At 46.0% G+C, this 21,128-nt stretch overlaps 1 protein-coding gene across 1 annotated transcript in view; it reads left to right on the top strand.

The window, feature by feature from the left end:
* The first annotated feature begins 322 nt into the window (after positions 1-322).
* Positions 323-21,128, top strand: part of LOC142364639 (apolipoprotein B-100-like) — a 117,186-nt gene continuing 96,380 nt past the window's right edge. Inside the window, 1 exon segment of the mRNA XM_075444556.1 lies at positions 323-764. Within this exon segment, the coding sequence (XP_075300671.1) occupies positions 323-764 (442 nt within the window).

A 21,128-nucleotide genomic window follows, 5' to 3' on the forward strand; every position in this document is an offset into this window, starting at 1 on the left:
CAGTCCTGCAGATTTTAAAGGAGGGCCAGCCATCATCAGTCTCAGAAAATGATGGTGGTAGCTTTTTGATGATGAAACTCACAAAACTGACGTTCTGTTTGGATTGTGGTAGCTGTTGGACAGAGCGCTGTATCAGGACTGAAATTTTTCAGGAAGGTGATGGAAAGGTGGAGAGACAATACTGAAACCAGTTGTTTGTCCCATCTGCAATCTCATCCTTCCATTTCCTGCCTGTGTTCCTTTTCTAGATGAATGCTGAGGCACATGGGAAACAGAGAGGTGACTGGTGACAGCCAGTGGCTTCACTGAGGGCAGATCATGCATGGCAGATTTGGTGGCCTGCTACAGTGAGCTTACAGCATTGGTGGAGAAGGGAAGAGCAACTGATGTCATCTACCTGGACTTGTACGGAGCATTTGGTACTGTCCTGTACAACATCGTTGTCTTCAAAGTGGAGAGACGTGGATTTGACAGGTGGACCGCTTGGTGGATAAGGCATTGGCTGGATGGCTACATTCAAAGGGTTGCAGTTGACGGCTCGATGTCTGGGTGGAGGCCAGAGACCAGCGGGGTCACTCAGAGGTCCGTACTGGGACCAGTATTATTTAACATCTTGTTAAATAATGTTGTTGGGAACATGGACAGTGTGATTGAGTGCAGCCTCAACAAGCTTGCAGATGACACCAAGCTGAGTGGTGCAGTTGATACTCTAGAAGGAAGGGATGCCTTCCAGTGGGACCTTAACAGGCTAGAGACATCGGCCTGTGCAAACCTCATGAAGTTCACCAGGGCCAAGTGCAAGGTCTGCACCTGGGCAGGGCCAGTCTCAAACATGGGTAAAGACTGGGTGATGAGTGGGTTGAGAGCAGCCCTCAGGAGAAGGACTTGGGGCTGTTGGTTTATGAGAAGCTCAATTTGACCCGTCAATGTGCGCTGGCAGCCCAGAAGGCCAAGCGTGCCCTGGGCTGCATCCCCAGCAGCGTAGGCACAGGGCGAGGGGGGGGATTCTGCCTCTCTGCCCTGCTCTGCTGAGACCTGCCCTGGGAGTCCTGTGTCCAGCTCTGGAGCCCTCAGCACAGGACAGTGCTTACTCAGAACTACTAACTGCTTGTCCTCCTGGACACTTGTCCCCTCTCCCCCTGGTCCTGGGTCACCACGGTCATCCTCTTTGCCCTCATCCATCCCTGGGGCCATGAGATTTCCAAGTACAGATCTGGTTGCCTTTGCTATGGGCTGAGCTCGTGGGAGGCCAGCGTGTCAGGTAGCACCCCTGAACGCGAGTCAGCTGCGTGGTGCTCCTCCCGCAATGGGCAACACCGAGCTGGAGTGTCCGGTACCTGGAATGGTCACCAGCACCTCAATTCCTGGAAGCCTGCTTCTGAGCTCCACCAGCTCGGTGTGGCCCTGTTTCCTTCTCACCCTTGCTTTCCTTCGTTCAGATTTAAGCCTCCCAAGTTGGAAGATACCTCTTACCAGATGCTTGTACGCTCCGCAGCACGTTGAACGTGACGTGAGGCAGAGCCTCTACACCATTGCAAGTCTAGATGAAAACATCCTCTGTTTCTCAGTTTAATTATTTTCTTTCTTTCCTGCTCCCTAAAGCAAGCCAACAACAGCAACGCCACCATAAGCAGCAAAACCAAGCAGTTGGGTTGTGGTCAAACAGTGCGTGGAGTTGTTCTGTCTCCCGCACGCCTGCTGCAGTGGGTGCTGCTGTGCCATGTGCTTGTCAGGCTCCTGCCCCACGCTGCTCGTCACTGAGGTTGCCCAGCTGTGTACAGGTTACCTTCAGCACACACCAACTTTGGCATTCTTTTAAAAATAAGCCTGGATAAATGTAGCCTAGCTGCTGGATTTTCTACTTCTGGCCTCCTTGGGCTATTCCCAGGACCCACAAAAGTCAACAGAATTAGAGCTTCCCACTGAATTCGCTGGAGCTTTAGATCTTTCTGCTGTAGCTAATTAACCTTGTTCATTAGTTACTCCCCAGGTCCCATTCCCTCTTTCTCATCACTTCATGCAAGTGCACATTATTCTTGTCTTTTAAACATTAGTTGTTGCTGTGCATGGCCTTCCTGTAACGTCTTAACATTAAATCCCCCCAGATATCCACCTTCCTTCTTTTGCCAGTGCTTCAGAGACTGGGGAGTCAGAATCTGGCAGGTGCAATACAGGCCAATTAAAAAGCAAATTTGTGCTAACTGATGGGTAATCTTCAGTGGAAATCACAAGCGACATTACTGGATGCCTGAGGAAAATTTTCATTAAGCAGATTCTGTCACTGTTGGCACAGCTCTGACACCTCCGTGTGCTGTAGCTGCAAGGTACGTTTCCTATACTTTCACATTTGGATTTTTACCTGTTGCCCGCTGACACTGTCGTGTATACTGCTAACCGTCTTCCTCTTTCTGAACTGAGGGACAAAGAAAGCCAGGGTAGAGTGAGTCGAGTCAAACCAAACAGCAGTCTGGGGTTTAGTTACTTCCCTTTCATAACTGCCAGAAGCATAAAAAAACCTAAACCCAACCAACGATAAAACACAAAAAACCCCAAATCAAACATCTTTTATATTTCTGCTTACTTAATAGTTGCTATTGTTAGAATGATTATTGTTGTTATCATTATGATTGTTTGCAAAGCACTGTCACCGATAACCAGTATCAGATTCTCAGTTCAGAATCGGAGTTCAATCTCCACCAGAATCTATTCTTAGGAGAGGAAAAGCAGTTTATTTTGAGAAACCACTGTTAAATTGATAATCTTACAGTCTGCGTGCACAGGGCAGACAAAGGATGGGAGAGGAGGCCAGAGGGGGAGGTGAAGCCAGGGACATGCAGCAGCAGATGGGAGTGTCCTCTTCTCCTTCCGCGGCATTGCCAGGTAGGAGACGCTGCCTCCTCTTGGGTTTGTTCGCAGCGTATTTTAAAACTCTTACGGATACCCTTCAAGGCTGTCCAGACCCCGACACAGCCCCGACGCTGGGCTTGTTCCACCAGCCTTGGAGGGCTGTGGTCCAGTTCCCGAAGGGAAAGGCCTGCATGCAGGGGGGCTTTGGATATGCAGCACTTGCTGAAGCCCCTGCTTTGCCCTGCTCTGAGGTCGGACAGTGGGCAGTGACGCGCGAGGGGCTGAATCGAGCCAGAGCAAGCAGAGCCGCTGGGCGTAGTGCTGCCCACGCTGCCCACAGCTGGGCTGTTGCCATGTCCCGTGGGAGAGAGCAGAACTGCAGCTCTTTTAACCTGAATGATGGAGACTGACCCCTCCCCGGCCTCAGAAACCTGCCTCTGCCTCTGGCAGTGCCACACAGGCAGCAGCGCTGAGCCCGGGCCGCTGTTATGCCGGGGGATGCTGACTGATGGCAGCGTATATCTATATACATACATATATAGGTGAGGGCAAAATTCATGTTTGCCAGCTGGCAAAACAAGTTTGGCATCGGCTAAGCTTGCGATCTGCTGTATTTCACAGGTGAATCCATGGTGTGGTATCTCAATATATCAAACAATTACTGTGTATTTTATAGGTATAGATGATGTATCAGATAGAATGTATAGCATCTGGTATGTAAATACTATATTTTAACATAGAGCAAAGAGTAAGTAGTGCAAATACAATCCAACATTTGGAATGTCATCCCAGACTTACACCACACAAAAGCAAAATGAAATGGAATTGTGCGAGCGAAATTCTTGCTGAGCTGCAGTTTCCACTTACCACTTTCAAATATTGATCCAAGATTAAATTACTTTTTTTCTTGCATTGTATGGAGTTCTTAAAAGATGTTTTCTTTTTTGTTACTTTGGGAGAGTATGAAGTTTGAATTCAGTTTACAGAATACACATAACAGTGTTGCTTCTGCACATCTAGAGATCTTTTATCTCTGCTCATTTCCCCTTTTATTTTGTCAACTTTATGCTTTTACAGTGCTTCCAGGACTCAGGGTGATAAGCTTCAGATACGGTCATTACTTCTAGCATTTGCTTTCTTGTTCAGTGGTTCATAATGAGAAGCCTCTGGTTTTAGAACTGCAACAGGCATTTGAGTAATTTCCTTGTAACATTAAATGAGTGTGTGATTGTGCGTGTGCGCAGATATATATATATATATATATTAGTTCAGAGGAAAATATTTGAGCATCAGTAATCTACTTCTCTATCGCCATACAAAAACTCTGTGCCCTGGGCTATATGACTGTGTGGTATGATCGTAAGGCAAGAGCACTTAGCTTCCACTAAATACTTAAAGAAAATATAATTCCTATGCTATTCCAAAATGACACAGAATGAACTAGGGTAAGTTTGTACACCTTAAAGCGCTCTGCTGTCCAGAAGCAGAGTAGCCACGCTGTGTCACAGAGGACAGGCTTGAGCTGAAAGACCATGGTACAGGCTGAAGCACACAGCTCGGTGGTGACCATGGCCTGGGGAGGAGTCCCCGTCTGTCTGACACAGACTTGCCTGACACGAATGCAGATGCGTAAGGTGGCGAAAGATTTGTGTTTGTAGAAAAAAAGAAAGACCCTTGAATTACCATTTCCATATTTTACCTTCTTACAGCTGTTTAAATTGTCCTTACTTGTGTATTTACTAAAAGACTAACTTTCAGGCCAGGATTGAAACTTTTGGTGTTTCTACAATAAAAGGAAAAAATAAATAGCTATAATTCTTGCTAAACAATATTAATAAGACTAGTTGCAAACAAACCCAAGAAGCTTGAGAACAAATGCTGTCAAGATTCGGGAACTTTCTGATATATTTTTGATAAAACTAGATGAGAAGAAACATTGTCCCAATTCAGCAGTTTGAAAGCATGCTTTTTTGTTTTTTATTAATTTTTACTCCGTTCAGAGGGTGAAGGGAGCAGACAGACAGTGTGCTCGGCATGCCAGAAGAGTGCAAAACTTGCAAGGTAGGAAAAAAGATAGTCCTAGAAGGTGCAGTGCTAGTTGCATGCTACAATAACCTCATATGTGCCACCAGCCAGAACATGTGACATGTCCCCTGACAGGACTTTTAGCTGTACGCAGTGTGGGTATTTGTGTATTTTTTACCAAATATTTTAAATATATTTAATTTATATACATATTTAATTATTTCTTCCCATCATCCTCCACGCTGTTCAAAATCTTTGTTTTGTGGGACGTCTCAGATTAGGGGGGAGGCTGAGGACCAGTTGCAGGGACCTTCAGTGCTATGTCATGTTTTTCAGAGGTGAAGGAATTCATGCGAATGTTCCCATGAAATAGGAGTTCAGTTCAAGAAAAGGGAATGTCTTTTCCCTTTTTCCGTCAGACTTCCTTCGTTGCTTAGTCTGACGCCACCCAAATGAAGGACTGTATCAACTGACATAAACCATAATGCATATGAATGTTTTAAATGTTGAATTGTAGATTGCTCTGTAATGGAGTTGAAAAAGTTTCCCCAAAGATGCAGCAGTCTGAGTAACTAAGATGTTGATACGATACTTATTTCTGCTACAGAAATGTATTTCCCGTGATTTCAGCAGTGTTACTGAAATTTTACATCCGTCGGATGGAGACCATAAGCTTTGTCCGTTGTCCCAGAAGCATGGGACCTGAAAATATTCAAAGTGTGAAATGAAGAGTTTTATTTTCCAGGACCATAAAATATTGACCAATATACTTCTGTTTTTAAGTGGTCCGGTAGATTGAGCAGTGCTCTTGCTTGAGATGAGGAGGTCTTGTACCATGCCCTGGATGGTGATTCTGGATGTCTTCCACTGCTTGTGAAGTAGAAATGCAATGGCCCGAGATTCCCTGCTCTTTGACAAGCCAAAACGATGAGGATTAGTTACGTGAACATGTTTAGGCGTTTGTAATCCCTTAGTACATAGAATGAATTCTTTCCTGTGTTTTCTTCAGAGATGCGTGTCACAACCCTTCCAAAATACACCTCTCAACAGCACAGACTTTGTTCTGCTCGACGTAGAGACAATCCTCGATTTACTGCAGCGAGGCATCCATTTGGGAAAGCCTGGCAGAGCAGTGCTGCTAGTAACTTTACAGAAGGTTACAAAAAAGGGCAAGAAGAGTCAAACTCTCCTAAAGCTGTATTTCCAGATGGGTATCAGAGAGATTCCCCTAAATTCTTGTTTAGGTGATCTTTAGACCTGACAGTGCTGACATTTCCAAAGGCAGAGTTACCAACACGTCTCGTTTGCTCTCACTTGACAGATGCAGAACCAGTTACCCTCCAGCGTTAGGAGCAGACAAATCCAGCAGACCTTGGTACCCAGCGGGTCTCCTTCCCGGGCTGCTGCAGCCAAATCCCAGAGGGCTCCCAGCCCGGGGAGAGAGCTCTGGGGAGAGGCTGAGCACGTCCCCCCACCCGACACCGGTTTGCGCATGGTATCCATGCCAGCTCTCACGAGTCACTGCAGGGAGAGCAGTGCCCATACTGGCACCCACGCATTGCACTCACCAGAGTACGAGCAGCACAGGCAGCCCACACCTGACCCTCCCTGCCCTGATCAGCGCTGAAGCTCATCAGTGGAGCGTACGCATTCTCTGGATGCACACCAAAGTCACTGATCCCTCAGACAGGAGGGGGACTTTGAGTCCTCCCAGCATCCGTAGCAGGACATCAGTCCGTTACTCAGCTGCCAGCTCTTTCCTGACGGAGGTTTCGCACTACTGGCAAGTTAGCCCAGCCTGAAGTACAGTAACACACACCCCCACTCACCCACCCACCCGCTCCCTAGGATAGGGACCGTCCACACAGAAAAAATAGTTAGAAGTAGATTTAATAGGGCCGTGGGACAGGCTGTGGTGACCAAGCTTGGGTTCAGTCAGATGAGCATGCTGACTGATCTCATGTTTGCATTTGACTGGCCCCTTTTATACCTTTTTCCTTCTGGTTTTTCACCTTGATTCCTCCTTTTTTCCTGCCTTTGTCCTTCCCTGAACATCCAGTATGAAGTCTTGCACATCTCTGCAGTCCCCTTAAAATATCCCGTAAGAAGCTTTACGCAGTGCCAAAGCTCCCTTGGTTCCATACCAAACTTCTCTTCTTGCTGCACCCCATCGCAAGTCCTGTGCCCTGCCTGATGCGCAGAGATGCCCTTCTGCTGCATCACCTCCCTGGTTTCACGCTAGGGATGAAGTGCTCATCTTCTCTGGTGGGTTTGGGAGCGTCACACTCAGTGTGCTGTGTTCAGTGGTTACGTTACTGAGTTTCCTGCACCTGCTTGCATTCCTCTGGTCTTTGCCTTCTCTTTGTGTTTAATTAGCTTTTATTCAAATTGTGTAACACCAGGCTGTATGGAAAATCTGCATTTCAGAAAAATTCTTCAACAAAGTGTTCTGTATGTTGCTACCAAGACCTGATGCAATAGGCATTTTGCTGCAAAAAGTCCCCGAAAAGACCTGTTCTTGGGGTCGTTGTCTGAACCAGGTGCCTTAGTCTATGTGTCGGATGGAAGGGAAGGTCTACAAAGGCCAAAGTCCACGAGGGAAGAGCAGGGATGCTCGGTGTGACTTTTCCTAATTGAAGAATGTCTTCTACTGGCTTCTTCATACCCATGGTTTGTATTGCCTTTTGTTCCTCGCGTTGTACACAGCTTCATTTAAAAATCATATTGACTAGGTTTGTAACGCCATTAGAGAATGGTAAAACTATGCGACCGTCACCATAAAATGGGCACACTCTGTACCTGGGGGTTTCGTTCAGAAGCCCTTGGAGAGGGTCTGAGGTTTTCAAAATGGTTCTTCTTACCTGTGTTGAGTCAATCACAACACCATAGTTTGGAAACTATCCCTTAGTCTCAAAACTGAGGGTTTGGGGTTCTTTGCCCCACAGTGCTTAGTAACTCTTTGTTTCTACGCCTAGATACAGCAGCTTCTGCTTTATATTATGGCAGACTATAACAGGCTTCAGTTTTTGTGTGCTGAGGTCCTGATGACTCTGAATGCACGATAAAAAAATGTTCCAAAGGACAGCTTATAGTAAGTCAAGAATGTGAAAAAAGGTAAAGCAAAATTTGTTTTGCACCTGCACAGTTGTCAAGATTCATCAGGTTTTCATGTATTTCTAAGTTACGTACTATTATTTTTTACTGTTTGTATATCATTACATAGTTAAAGAGCACTTGCTTTCTGAATAATGCTGATACTTGAGTAAGCTGAAATATTCCTGAAATTGAAATAAAATTCCAAATCATAATTTTAAGCTAAACCTGAAAAAAAAAAAGTTTTTAAGCAAAAACAATATCTTGAGTATTAGGGTCGGATCTCTTTGCACTGAAATTATCACACTTCATCATTTCCTCTCAATTTGTTCCTAAGTTTTGGGGCATCTCAGTATTTCTTTTCTGTTTGAGCTGTAACGCAGTAGGAAATAAATAGCAGCTTTTACAATCACAGTGTCAACACACATGCCAGATTAATAGCTCTGGAGAATCATGATCTCTGATACTATCAAGGAGAAAGAATAATGTCTACAGGAAGAATAATAGCAACAATATGTATTCTCTACCTTTCTTCCGTATTTCTCAACTCCTTTGTGCTTCACTGGTTGAGGAGGTACAAACCTGTGAACAAGACGGCAGGGTTGCCACGGTTTGGGCAACTGACGAGTCCACAGAAGATGGACACCATCCAATTATGCTTGACAATGTTTAGCAATTACATTCTTTACCGATGCATTGTAACTGCGCATAGGAATTATGGTTTAGCTCAGGATAAACCTGGTGGCTTTGGTTGAGGGGCAGGAAAACTCACCTGCTTAACAGCTGGCTCAGGGACTGGTGCCATCGGTCAAATTTTGGCTTCTTTGATCACGGGGAGGTGTACACAGCACCGGGCCTGCTGGCAACAGGTGGATCGCAGCTATCTCAAAGGAGAAAAAGGATTCTTGGCCATGAGCTGGCGGGGCTCATTGAGAGGTCTTTAAACTAGGTTCAAAGGGGGAAGGGGACATCACCCAGCTCACTAGGGATGAGCCCAGGCTTGGCGTGCCAGGGTCAGGGGTGAGATCGACAGGCCCAGCTCAAGTGTGTCTATACCAAGGCACGTAGCATGGGCGATAAACAGGAGGAGCTGGAAGCCATTATACAGCAGGACGGCTATGACTTGGTCGCCATCACAGAAACGTGGTGGGACAACTCGCATGACTGGCATGCTGTCATGGATGGCTACAGATTCTTTAGGAAAGACAGGCCAACAAGGAGAGGTGGTGGAGTTGCTCTATATGTGAGGGAGCAACTGGAATGCATTGAGCTTGGCCTGGGGGCAAATGAGGAACGAGTTGAGAGCTTATGGGTTAGAATTAAGGGACAGGCTCACAAGGATGACATTACGGTGAGTGTGTACTACAGGCCACCTGACCAGGAGCAGGAGGTTGATGAGGCCTTCTACAGGCAGCTGCAAGCAGCCTCACAATCACAGGCCCTGGTTCTCATAGGGGACTTCAACCACCCTGACATCAGGTGGGAAGACCATACAGCTAGGCAGGCGCAATCCAGGAGGTTCCTACAGAGCATCGATGATAACTTTCTGATGCAAGTGGTGGAGGAACCAACAAGGAAAGGCGCTCTGCTAGACCTTGTGTTAACAAACAAGGAGGGACTGGTGGAGGATGTGAAGGTTGGAGGTAGACTCGGCTGCAGTGACCATGAAATGGTGGAGTTCAGGATCCTGCGTGGAGGAAGCAGGGCGATAAGCAGGATCAAAACCTTGGACCTAAGGAGGGCTAACTTTGGCCTCTTCAAGGAGCTGCTGGGAGGAATCCCGTGGGCCAGGGCTCTCGAAGGCAGGGGGGTCCAAGAGTGCTGGTCGCTGTTTAAACGTCACTTCCTCTGTGCTCAGGAGCGGTGCATCCCCCTGAGAAAGAAATCGAGCAAAGGAGGCAGAAGACCTGCATGGTTAAACAAGGAGCTTCTAGTGGAGATCAGGTGGAAGAGAAGGGTCCATGGAATGTGGAAAGAGGGGCAGGCCACATGGATAGAGTTCAGGAATGTGGTCAGAGTGTGCAGGGATGCGACAAGGAAGGCCCAAGCCTACCTGGAACTGAAGCTGGCAGGGGATGTCAAAAACAACAAGAAGGGCTTCTTCAACTACATCAGCAGCAAAAGGAAGGCTAGGGACAATGTGGGGCTGCTGCTGAATGAGGCGGGCGTCCTGGTGACGAAGGATACAGAGAAGGCAGAGCTACTGAATGCTTTCTTTGCTTCAGTCTTCAGTGCCAAGAAAGGCCCTCAGGAGTCCCAGGCCCCGGAGGTAAGAGAAGAAGCCCACAGAGAGGATGACTTTCCCTTGGTCAAGGAGGACTGTGTGAGGGATCGCTTAAGCGATCTGGACGTCCACAAATCCAAGGGCCCCGATGGAATGCACCCACGAGTGCTGAGGGAGCTGGTGGATGTCATTGCTGAGCTGCTCTCCATCATCTTTGAGAGGTCCTGGAGGACAAGAGAGGTGCCCGAGGACTGGAGAAAGGCCAGTGTCACTCCAGTCTTCAAAAAGGGCAAGAAGGAGGACACAGGGAACTACAGGCCGGTCAGCCTCACCTCCATCCCAGGAAAGGTGATGGAGCAGCTTATCCTGGAGGTCATCATCAAGCAAGTGGAAGGTTATCAGGAGTAGTCAGCATGGATTCACCAAGGGGAAATCATGCCTGACCAATCTGATAGATTTCTATGATGACATGACTGGCTGGGTAGATGAAGGGAGAGCCGTGGATGTTGTCTACCTAGACTTCAGCAAGGCCTTCGACACAGTCTCCCATAATATCCTCCTAGGGAAGCTCAGGAAGTATGGGCTGGATGAGTGGTCGGTGAGGTGGATTGAGAGCTGGATGAATGGCAGAACTCAGAGGGTTGTCATCAGCGGCGCTGAGTCTGTTTGGAGGCTGGTAACTAGTGGTGTCCCTCAGGGGTCAGTACTGGGCCCAGCCTTGTTTAACTTCTTCATCAACGACCTGGACGAAGAGTTAGAGTGTACCCTCAGCAAGTTTGCTGATGACACCAAACCGGGAGGAGTGGTAGATACACCAGAAGGCTGTGCTGCCATTCAGCGTGACCTGGGCAGGCTGGAAAGTTGGGCAGAGAGGAACCTGATGAGGTTCAACAAAGCCAAATGCAGGGTCCTGCACCTGGGGAGGAACAGTCCCATGTATCAGTACAGGCTTGGGGTGGACCTGCTGGAGAGCAGCTCTGCGGAGAGGGACCTGGGTGTCCTGGTGGATGACAGGTTGACCATGAGCCAGCAGTGTGCCCTGGCTACCAAGAAGGCCAGTGGGATCCTGGGATGCATTAGGAGGAGTTTGGCCAGCAGGTCAAGGGAGGTTCTCCTTCCCCTCTACACTGCCCTAGTGAGGCCTCATCTGGAGTACTGTGTCCAGTTCTGGGCTCCCCACTTCAAGAAAGATGAAGAGCTACTGGAGAGAGTCCAGTGGAGGGCTACAAGGATGATGAGGGGACTGGAGCATCTCTCCTACGAGGAGAGGCTGAGGGAGCTGGCCTTGTTCAGCCTGAAGAAGAGAAGGCTGCGAGGGGACCTTATAAATGCTTACAAATATCTGAAGGCTGGGTGTCAGGAGGATGGGGCCAAGCTCTTTTCAGTAGTGCCCAGAGACAGGACAAGGGGCAATGGGCACAAACTGAAGCAGAGGAAGTTCCGTCTGAACATGAGGAAGAATTTCTTCCCTCTGAGGGTGACGGAGCCCTGGAACAGGTTGCCCAGGGAGGCTGTGGAGTCTCCTTCTCTGGAGATATTCAAGACCTGCCCGGAAAAGGTCCTTTGCAGCCTACTGTAGGTGACCCTGCTTCGGCAGGGGGGTTGGACTAGATGACCCACAGAGGTCCCTTCCAAGCCCTACCATTCTGTGATTCTGTGATTCTGTGGTTTGTCTGTGGGAACTATATTTGTGTTTCTCTCAAATAATTTTAAACAAGAACAGAAACCCTGGAAACAGTTTTCTTGGGGATTTGGTGAAATGATCTTCAGTTTTTTAAGTTTATTGTTTGTGTCTCTTTGAGTGACCCGTTTAGGAGATGGATCATAATTTTTTGTTCCTGAATAATAATTTGTCCTGCTTTGAAATCTGAAGGAGGAGGGCATTGCTCACCCTAGCCTATTATATTACAGAGCGTCCCGTAACATGCTGTCGTTTGGTGGCTTCTGGTTTTATTAGCCAGGCTGCTATTTTAGTGTCAGTCTGTCCTTTGTGTGTAATGAAATTAAATACCTGGAATAATACTTAGGTATGAAAAAAAAAAAGTGTCACCTAAAAGACCAAGCTTTTGCAAGAAGGTGGAAGCAAGGGATTTAAATGAAGCCTGGCAAACAAAGCTGTTGTACACTGCTAAAGAACCCCTTCTGGCTGAAAACCTCAAGGGTAGGTAATTATATTTCTAAATGAGGCAATCATTGTTAAGCTATGAAGAATATAATTAATTTTATAACATTCTGTGTTGTTGTAGCCAATGCAGATAATAGACTTTTTGAGATATTAGCTGCCCAAACACATTTAACTAATTTAAAGAATCTCATTGTGCATTCTCTTAACTGAAGTCAACAGTAATAAAACCCTTCTCTGCCACTCCAGGAAACTCCGTCAGTGGTAGGGTTTTGCTGAAATGAATTAGCTGAGTTTAAATTAGCTGAGCTGAGCTTCAGCTCACAGACATTCAACTGGTTTCTAACTTTATTTTGTGAGGTTTTTGATTTGCAAGAACAGCACTTTTTAGTATACAGTGGACCAAATTTGTCTTTTCTATGATGACACTGATTCCAGCTAAAGATTCACCTGGCATGTATAGGAGACAAAAAAAAAAAAAAAGAACAAAACAAAAATCTAAGAAACAGTGACTCTTTCAGATTAGTGGCCATCAGAGTCACTGTCTTGTATCTTTTCAGGGACAACAGAGGATGCTCCAGAGGAAAATTCATGAAGTGAATAGCAAATGTGTGGAGAAAGTTTAGAAGTCAGAATTACTCATAAGACCTCTGAGAGCAAAGCTGTGAGATCCTACAACCAAAGCTTTTGCATGTAAGTGTAGTCTTCTGCTTGTGAAAGATTGATTCTGGCTACAAGGTTAGTCTGTAACTGCGATCTCGGAAGAATACAGAGAAGATCATAGCTCAAACAAGAGGCGACCAGCTTGTCTCTTTAACGCAAAGCCAAGGTCTGCTGAGAGCTATGCAAACAGAAGGCTTTGGAAGTAAAAGACTACTTGGAGAGAGAGCAAGAAGTAACAGATTGCTCTATGTCCCCATTCCCCCCTGCATAGCTCATCCTTCAGAGACGATTATTTTCTCTATTTTTAACAGCACTGCAAAGCAGAACTCTATCTGACACCTGAATATTTTAAGGTGGACACATGGTGCTCAGGGAGAAAAAGCAATTCGTGGTGCGGCACACAACTAATCATGAAAAGATTTTTGACCTGCGAAGAACTTTGTTATTGAGAACAAGATCTGAGAATTTTGAGGGAGACGTTGAGATCAGACAGAGATTAGATGGCAGCATCCCCTCTCGTGGCTGTGGCTGCTGCCAGAGGAAGAATTGGTATTTGACCCCTCCTCTTCTATTCAATGGCTTATGCGTGCGGCTGAAAAGAAAAATACTCAAAGTTACCGTGCGTGACAAGGTGTTGAATCCCAAGTGGAGGCCGGCTTTTTGGGTGGCTGTGCAGTTACTGATGGATTGCCGAGGGCTTTCAAATTTAACCGGTATATCTTGTGTGGCCTGATCAGATGTCACCATAAACAAGACAGGAACCCTCTGGCAGGGACCACCCTTGGGTGTGTACACGACACAGAAAAGACAGTCCTTGTGAGGCGAATGGGCCTTAGTGTCAGGCCTGTGTGGGAGCACGTGTGACGTCATGGCAGAGGCAGACGGGGAGGACCAAAATGGCCACACTGTTGATGCCCAGAGACAAGCATTCCTGCTGCCAGGAAAAAAGCCATCTGTTTGTGTTAGAAAGCAGCCCCTGAGGGGAAGGTGTGTTGGTACGGTTTTGCTAGGCTACCCAGCCTGGGTACGGCTGCTGACGGACACGTGTGTGTGCTGGAGCTTGCAGGCAGAAAGAAGACGTTACGTTACAGTCTGAGCTTATTGAGAAAAGGAAAAAAAGACTCCAAACAAGTCCAAAAAACCCCACAAAAAGGCAAATTGCCAAGTTGTTAGAGTTCTCTCTGGGGCAAGCTGAATCAGCATGTCCGATCTTCCCACCACCACGGTGGTTAAGAAAAGTAGACAAAGATCGAAAAAGCTGCCTCTTTTCTCTAGCTATTGAAATGTGCGTGTGTGATTTTGTTGATGATGCTGTGGCTAGCGTCTCATGGAAATGCAGCACAGGACGTGTATGTAACCCTGGATCACAGCACTAATTTAAGAAAAAAGAAAATCCTATCCAGCAATGGGTAGAAAGAAAAAATACTTTTTTATTTTCCTTCCTCTCTATCCTCTCTAAGGTGACATTGTACAGGTAGAATAATCAGCTCAGTGTTAAGAAAATGTACCCAAGTCAGTTTTAGGTGATGGACAACAGAGAAAGCAGTTGTTGCAAAGAGCTTTTGTGCTGTTCGCGTGCTACTGTTTGCTTGCCGGAAGAGTCTGTCTCTCAATTTTAAAATAGCAGATTGATGCAAATCAGTCGAAAACTTATTGTCAAGGTTAGAATTTGTGGAAAGGATCTGAAATCAAAACTATATTTTTGATGAAGTTTTTTACCCCCTTTTGTCACAGTGACTGGCATGACATTAAAGAACAGCAGTGTGCGTTATTTTGGCTCAGGCTGTGAGCGGTGCTGGTTGATCCTGAGGAAGTCAGATACCGCTAAAGCACGCATACCTATTGCAATTCAAGGCAGGGATCAATGTTCTTTCTGTCATCCTTCACGCTAGATGTCCGTGCTGACTGATGTAATGGGAAAAACGTAAGTTGCTTTCTGAGCTGGTGGGGAAAATACTGTGGAGATAGCTGTGTATCCAATTGTCAGAGCGAAGGGAAACTGGATACCAAAAATAATACAAGTCTCTCTGCAGCAGCATAGCTCGTTCCAGAATATAAAACTAATTTGCAGAAATGATACAATAATTTTACCTACTATTGCACAGAATATTTTAGTCATACTGTGAACAACGTCAGCTTGGAACACAAGCATGTCCCTTGTGTACAGACCTAAAGGACGACTGAAGTCAGCCCTTGCAGACTACATGAAAGCCTTTGGTATTACAGTGAATTTATGTAATTACTGTTTTCTTGGCTAAATGGCTTTTTCAAAAACTTGTGATGTCGTACTTGTAGCAGCTGTCCCTGTCACAGGACGACCTTTCAGACCGGTGAGGTGTGTGGGCCGCAGAAACAAACCGTCCCTGCTGGAATTCCGCCCGGGCGCGTCGCCCTGCGGTGCCAGGAGCCGGCCCTTGGCCTGCACATGGCGCAGCGCCTGGCCCCGCAATGGGACGCAATGGCTGCCCCGCCGGCAGCCGGTGGCCGGAGAGACACAGAGCCTCCCGCTGGGGCTTTGTTCCACAGAACTGTGCTGCCCTGTTCCACTCCTTTCCTTCAGGAGAAAGGGAAAGAAGGAAAAAACCCCGCTGCATGCCGAATGCTTGCAATAATTCACAAACTGAATGGCCCGGGTGGACAGCACCGAGGGGGAGAAGGCTTTTTGAGCTTTCTCTGTCGCGGTGCTGGTTCATAGCCGTTAGTTACAACAGCACGCGGAAGGCCTGGCGACAGTGCTGTGCTGCAGATGTTAAGCTCCGTATTTCGTCGCTGGGCTGCAGCCATCTCTCAGCTCCAGTCCGCCGGCTGGGCTGGACCCAGCACCCTCAGCCCAGGCGGCCAGGTCCAGCACCCTCGGCGTCTGTGGGGGCAGCTCCGGGCCCCGGGTCTCTGCCTCCACCTTACCAACAGACCACTCGCCTCCCTCAGCCTTTCCAGCTCGTCCCTGCTTTCTGGGTGACCCGTTGCCGCAGGTGCCCTGTGACTTGGGTGTCTGCTCAGCCGCCTTTCGCTGCAGCTGCCAAACAGATGCGTCGCTCCTTTGCTTAAAACCTTCACTTTCCCCTTCGTTTCTGCAGTTTCTGAACTGAAAAACTGAATACAATTTAGAAAAGCAAACAGTTTAGTGGAGAGAAAAACAAGGGACATTAAATAATAGTCTCAGCAATTAGATGAGGAAAGGAATTAAATAGCTTAATTCAAGGGCCTTAGCATTATTCACTGCAGGGCTTAATTTGAATTAACATGTAGTGTACACACATTTATAAATGTCATATGTGGGTGGCTCTTTGACAAGAAATATTGAAAGTAATAGCAAAAAGGATTAATCCTTATACTTTCAGTAAAAGCACTTAGTTAAGGTCTGGCGAACTGCTGTTTTAATGAGAATGTTATTACTGTAGAAAGCGAGTGTTGTGAATGAGACAAGCTTCAGCTGCTGGGAGAGCTGTTAGATTGCAAAGTAAAATAAATGTGTTTGTTTCTTTTTTTGCTGTTATTTTACCCTCGTCTGGGTCAGCCTTCTGGTGCAATGGCCATTTCGACTATAGGAACGTAATGGGTCCTACACTGAATGCCAGTGTCTCGCAGTCTGCTGCGCTCACTTTGGCACGGTGTTTTTGCAGGGTTGGGGTCGCTGAGACGGTGGAAGTTGCGAGGACATTACCTTGTTCTTCTCCTGCTTTCCTGAAAGCACTTGTTGCTCTGTCTCAGTTTCAGAAGTTCTGAAGCAAAAGGTCAAGGTTTATGAAAAAAACTGGTTTTGGGGCATAGCGAAGAGAAGTGGATTTTTGTTAGTTGCCGGGAGCCGAGGGCCTCATTTATTCATAGAAATATTTATGTATTTACTGGATAATTTTTAAGCAGCTTCTGAGGCAGCTTCTGAGGGTGCCCAATGAAAATGTGTTTCTTTTCGCTGATGAAATGAATCACGAGCACTCAATCCCTCTGCCAAAGACTGGGATGGTAAATACTGCCCCAGACTGCCCGCAGGAACGTACTCTGTCTCCTTGGTCAGCGAGGCAGAGGAGAGCAGGGCTGAAGCTGTGAACCTGCTGCTGCTGGAGGGGCCTGCAGGCTGCATGCTTGGAGCTGGAGACTCCTCGAGTCGGGGAGTGGGTGGGGGTCTGAGGACTTTGCAGTCTGGCTTTGTTGTTGAGACTTTGGGCATTTAGCTAGTGGTCTGGGGTTTTGTTTAATATTTTTTTTTTTGTGGTCAAAATCTGTTGCTGTGTAAGTTGACGTGCAGTGCAGAAGGGTAGTTTTTTCTAGGTTCTGATGAATTCTCCACACACAAAGCACATTTTCTGTTTATAAAATATTTGCTGGCTTCCTGTTGAAACAAAAAGAAGCTACTTGGCAAATAAAGGAAGGATTTGTTTTCAGCTTGTGTTACCTAGATCTGTTTACTTAAAAAAAAGAAAGAAAAAAAGCCAATGGCAGGAAGATAATCCCTTGTTTCATCAGTCTCAACAGAAATATCAGTTTTGATGACAAAGCAGCAAGGATCAGCAGTTAATTAGAAAGTTACAGGCAGAGAAAAAAGGGTTTACTACACATAGTGCTATCTGCTGCTGCTGGATAACGGTAGAATTAACAACAAATGATAGCAAAGAAACAAAACCAGAACATTACTTATGCATTAAAAGCTGACAAAGAATGTGTCCCAACATGATTTGATGTCCATGTTGTACGAGCATTTTCACAACTGAAAATTTTATTTCTTGAAATGTTTAGTCACTCAAGAATACATTTCAGTTTCTCAATAGCATTTTCTCAATAAATATATTCAGTTGATGTTTCATAGCATAAAAAAGGACCTTGCACTGGCATAAATTAATCCACTACACATGCATATTAATATATGTCTGTGAACTTCTTTCTCCATGCCATGTATCAGAAGTTCAACTATACAAATGCATGTGTTGTAATATCAACCCCCTGGAAAACAAAACCAAACAAAATAAAGAATAATATGAATGCGTTTGCCAAATAATGCCTTAAGATATTGTAAGTGTGTATTACAAGTGGATTCTTGTTGTTCTTTTTTCGGTGTGTTTATGTTTATCCACTGCAGATATTGTCCGGTTTTTCTGCTGTGCAGTGAATCGCAAGGGAGTGGACAGGGGGTGTGCGGGAGAGAGTTGCTGTAAGCTAGAAACTACTATGACTGCTAAGAAAACCTTAAGTTATAAGCGTGAATTTGCGTGAAGGTTGAATTAGCTTGAGTTTACTAAGGCATGGGTTTTTTCCCTTGAAAATCCAATGATTATATACTTGCCGCTGTTCTAATTGGGCAAGATTGTCATGGCCTACCGCTGAGCAGCTGGTTACCGGAGCAGCTGAAATGCATGCCTTGTTCGTACCCCGTAATGGTGGAGCCTCCCTCAGCACAGGAAGGCCGTAGTTAACAAACCTATTATGTTTTTAACAACTTGTCAGATTTTACTAGATTTGATGAGATTTTACGTTTTTATCTATAAACCACTGACTTCTTATGAGAAACGACATGTTTTGTAACAAAACAAGTACTTCCTATCCCTGTGGTGGAAAGAGGGGAAAACGGGAAATGCATTCAGGTGAAAGAAGCCATTATATACGGATTTTTAAAGGGACCTAATATGACATATGTTTACAAAGATGATGGGAAAACTACCTATTGTATCGATGTTTGGAAGCTCACAAAAGATTGCACCCTTCCAACATGCGAGGGTTGCTTGACTGCCTGCGGGACGTTGCTGAAGCTGCGCAGGACCGGGGGTATTGCTCTCCCTGGGGAATGTGGGAGTGCTGCCATCTGCGCCAGGGCTGGGGCTGGGAGCTGGGGGATGGGAAAGCACATCCACAGGTCACCGCTCGGAATCTCTGAGCTGCTGATGGGTTAAAGGAGAGGAAGGGGAATGAGAAGAAATGCAACTTACCGTTTTGCTCGCATACCCATGAGGACGATTTTCGTTTCCAGGTCAGCGTTGTGCACACACACAGGCTTTGGCAGTGAACCAAAGGGCTGTCATTCAAAGGCGGGCAGCAGTTTTACTGAACACCTAGCTGTGTTTCCACGTGGAAGGAAAGTTGTGGCGTTCTGCCGTGTTTAAATGGTGGAAAAAATATACTGGTAGGGACCAGTAGGGACTTTTGTAAGATCTCAGCTGTGTCTAAAGTGGAACAACAGAGCGGTCTGCTTCCGTAACTTAAATATTCAGGATGAACCTGTTCAAGCACTGAGATATTTGCAATGAGAGTGTGATTAAACCTGATATAAGCTGGGATAGTATTTTCCAAAGAGGCCCAACTCCCCCTTTCAGAAGCTAATTAGGTACTTCAGGGTCGATGTACCATGGAAAGGGAATATGAAAGTTAGTTAGAAAGTTCTTATGAGATATTATTTATAAAGTATTGCTGTAATCTGGAAAGTGCTATGATTTTTAAGAAAACCTTAACTTGTATGGAATGCGATGACGAATAAATGCAATGAAATGTTTATTCAGAACCTTTTCTGGACTGCGATAGAGGAGTGGTAATTATCCCTCTCTCTTCAGTGCTCGTTAGGAAATATCCAGATACTCTCTTCAGTCTTGGACATCGACAAACTGGGGTGAGGTCAGGGAGGTCCCCAGGGCAGTCGGGGCTGGAGCACCTGCCCTGGGAGGAGAGACCACAGGAGCACGGCTTGGCCAGCCTGGGGCGGGAAAGGCTTGGGAGGGACTCACAGAAGCCACCCTGCTTGCAGGGAGGACGTGAGAATATGCAGCCAGGCCCTTGGATATTAGGAAAAATTTCTTTACTGAAAGAGTGATCAAGCATCGGAACAGGCTGCCCACGGCAGTGGTGGAGTCACCATCCCTGGAGGGGTTCAAAAAACGTGTAGATACGGCACTTTGGGATGTGGTTTGGCAGGCATGTTGGTGTTGGGTTGGTGGTTGCGCTTGATGATCTTAGAGGTCTTTTCCAGCCTTCTGTGATTCAAGGATTCTGTGATTCACAGAGTGCCACAGTGGGGTGGGAAGACATTGCTTTGTGGTTGGACTCACAGGCAGTTAGGTGCTGCAAGGCTCAGACCTCAGGGTCACTCCACAAATGCAGCTGGGGATGGAAGTCTCCTCTGGGGCGTAAAACTGGACCCCTTCATCCAAAGCCGCACACAGGTTGTGGTTCTGGTTGGCCAAGCGTAGGGTGGTGTCTAGTATGTATGTTTAATGCTAGAAAGTGCAGAGTGGAGATGTTTAATCTCCCTGCCTGCCTGAAGCCCCCATATGCCCTAGATTCCCAAGCTTCCACCCCATAAAATCCCGTGGGTTTAGGCATGCTCCAAACAGCTTGCATCTCCGCAGTGAGTGGTCCAGCCATACCGAAGTCTAGAAACAACAGCATTCAGCCAGGTGTATTCACAAATCTAAACGCTTGCTCATAGTAGGTTGACTTCCTTATCCTTCTACAAGTGGCAAGACACCTAAACAAAACCATGTGCCATTGTAGTGCAGGAGTAATAAACTTCATAGGTGTTTGACATCTCTGTGTGTTTTGAGGGAACAGCAGGGTTAAATTGTGAAAATTGCAAATGAGGAATCGCGTGAAAATCTACATAAATGTTAATGTACCACCATTTATTAGACTACAGTAATAAATAAACTCAGAGTGAGTAAAAGATAAATTCATTGTGTGCGGCCCCTACATACACATTTTATTTATGGATAGCTTTTTCTTTGTATATTTTGCACATACCTAAATAAGTATACTCATACACGCAGGATGTCTCAAATGAAAATAGGATCATAATTTACGATTCTGTTAAAAAATATCTATGGGCTGTTTAAAGAAACAGGCTTTCTTTTACATTCAGGAGAATATTTCTGGGGAAAACACAGTATTCCATCCTTAGCTTCCCTTGCAAATAACTGAAAGAAAGGCAGGGGTGGAAAGACTTCTTTAATTCTTTTTTTTGTTACTTTGTTTCCATACAGACACACATAAATAGCTTTAGAAAGCCATTTAATGGCAGTATGCAGGAGCAAGGTAGTGTATTCCTGGGGTTTACATCGGAGAAGAGACTAGGTACACCAGACTTGTTGGTATCCTTATTGGTATACGGACTGGTATATTAAAGTAGACAACAGCCATTCATACCAATAAAGCAGTATGTATATTTGCCAAATTATG

This window comes from Opisthocomus hoazin, chromosome 2, assembly GCF_030867145.1.
Source record: "Opisthocomus hoazin isolate bOpiHoa1 chromosome 2, bOpiHoa1.hap1, whole genome shotgun sequence".
NCBI classification, from domain to species: domain Eukaryota; kingdom Metazoa; phylum Chordata; class Aves; order Opisthocomiformes; family Opisthocomidae; genus Opisthocomus; species Opisthocomus hoazin.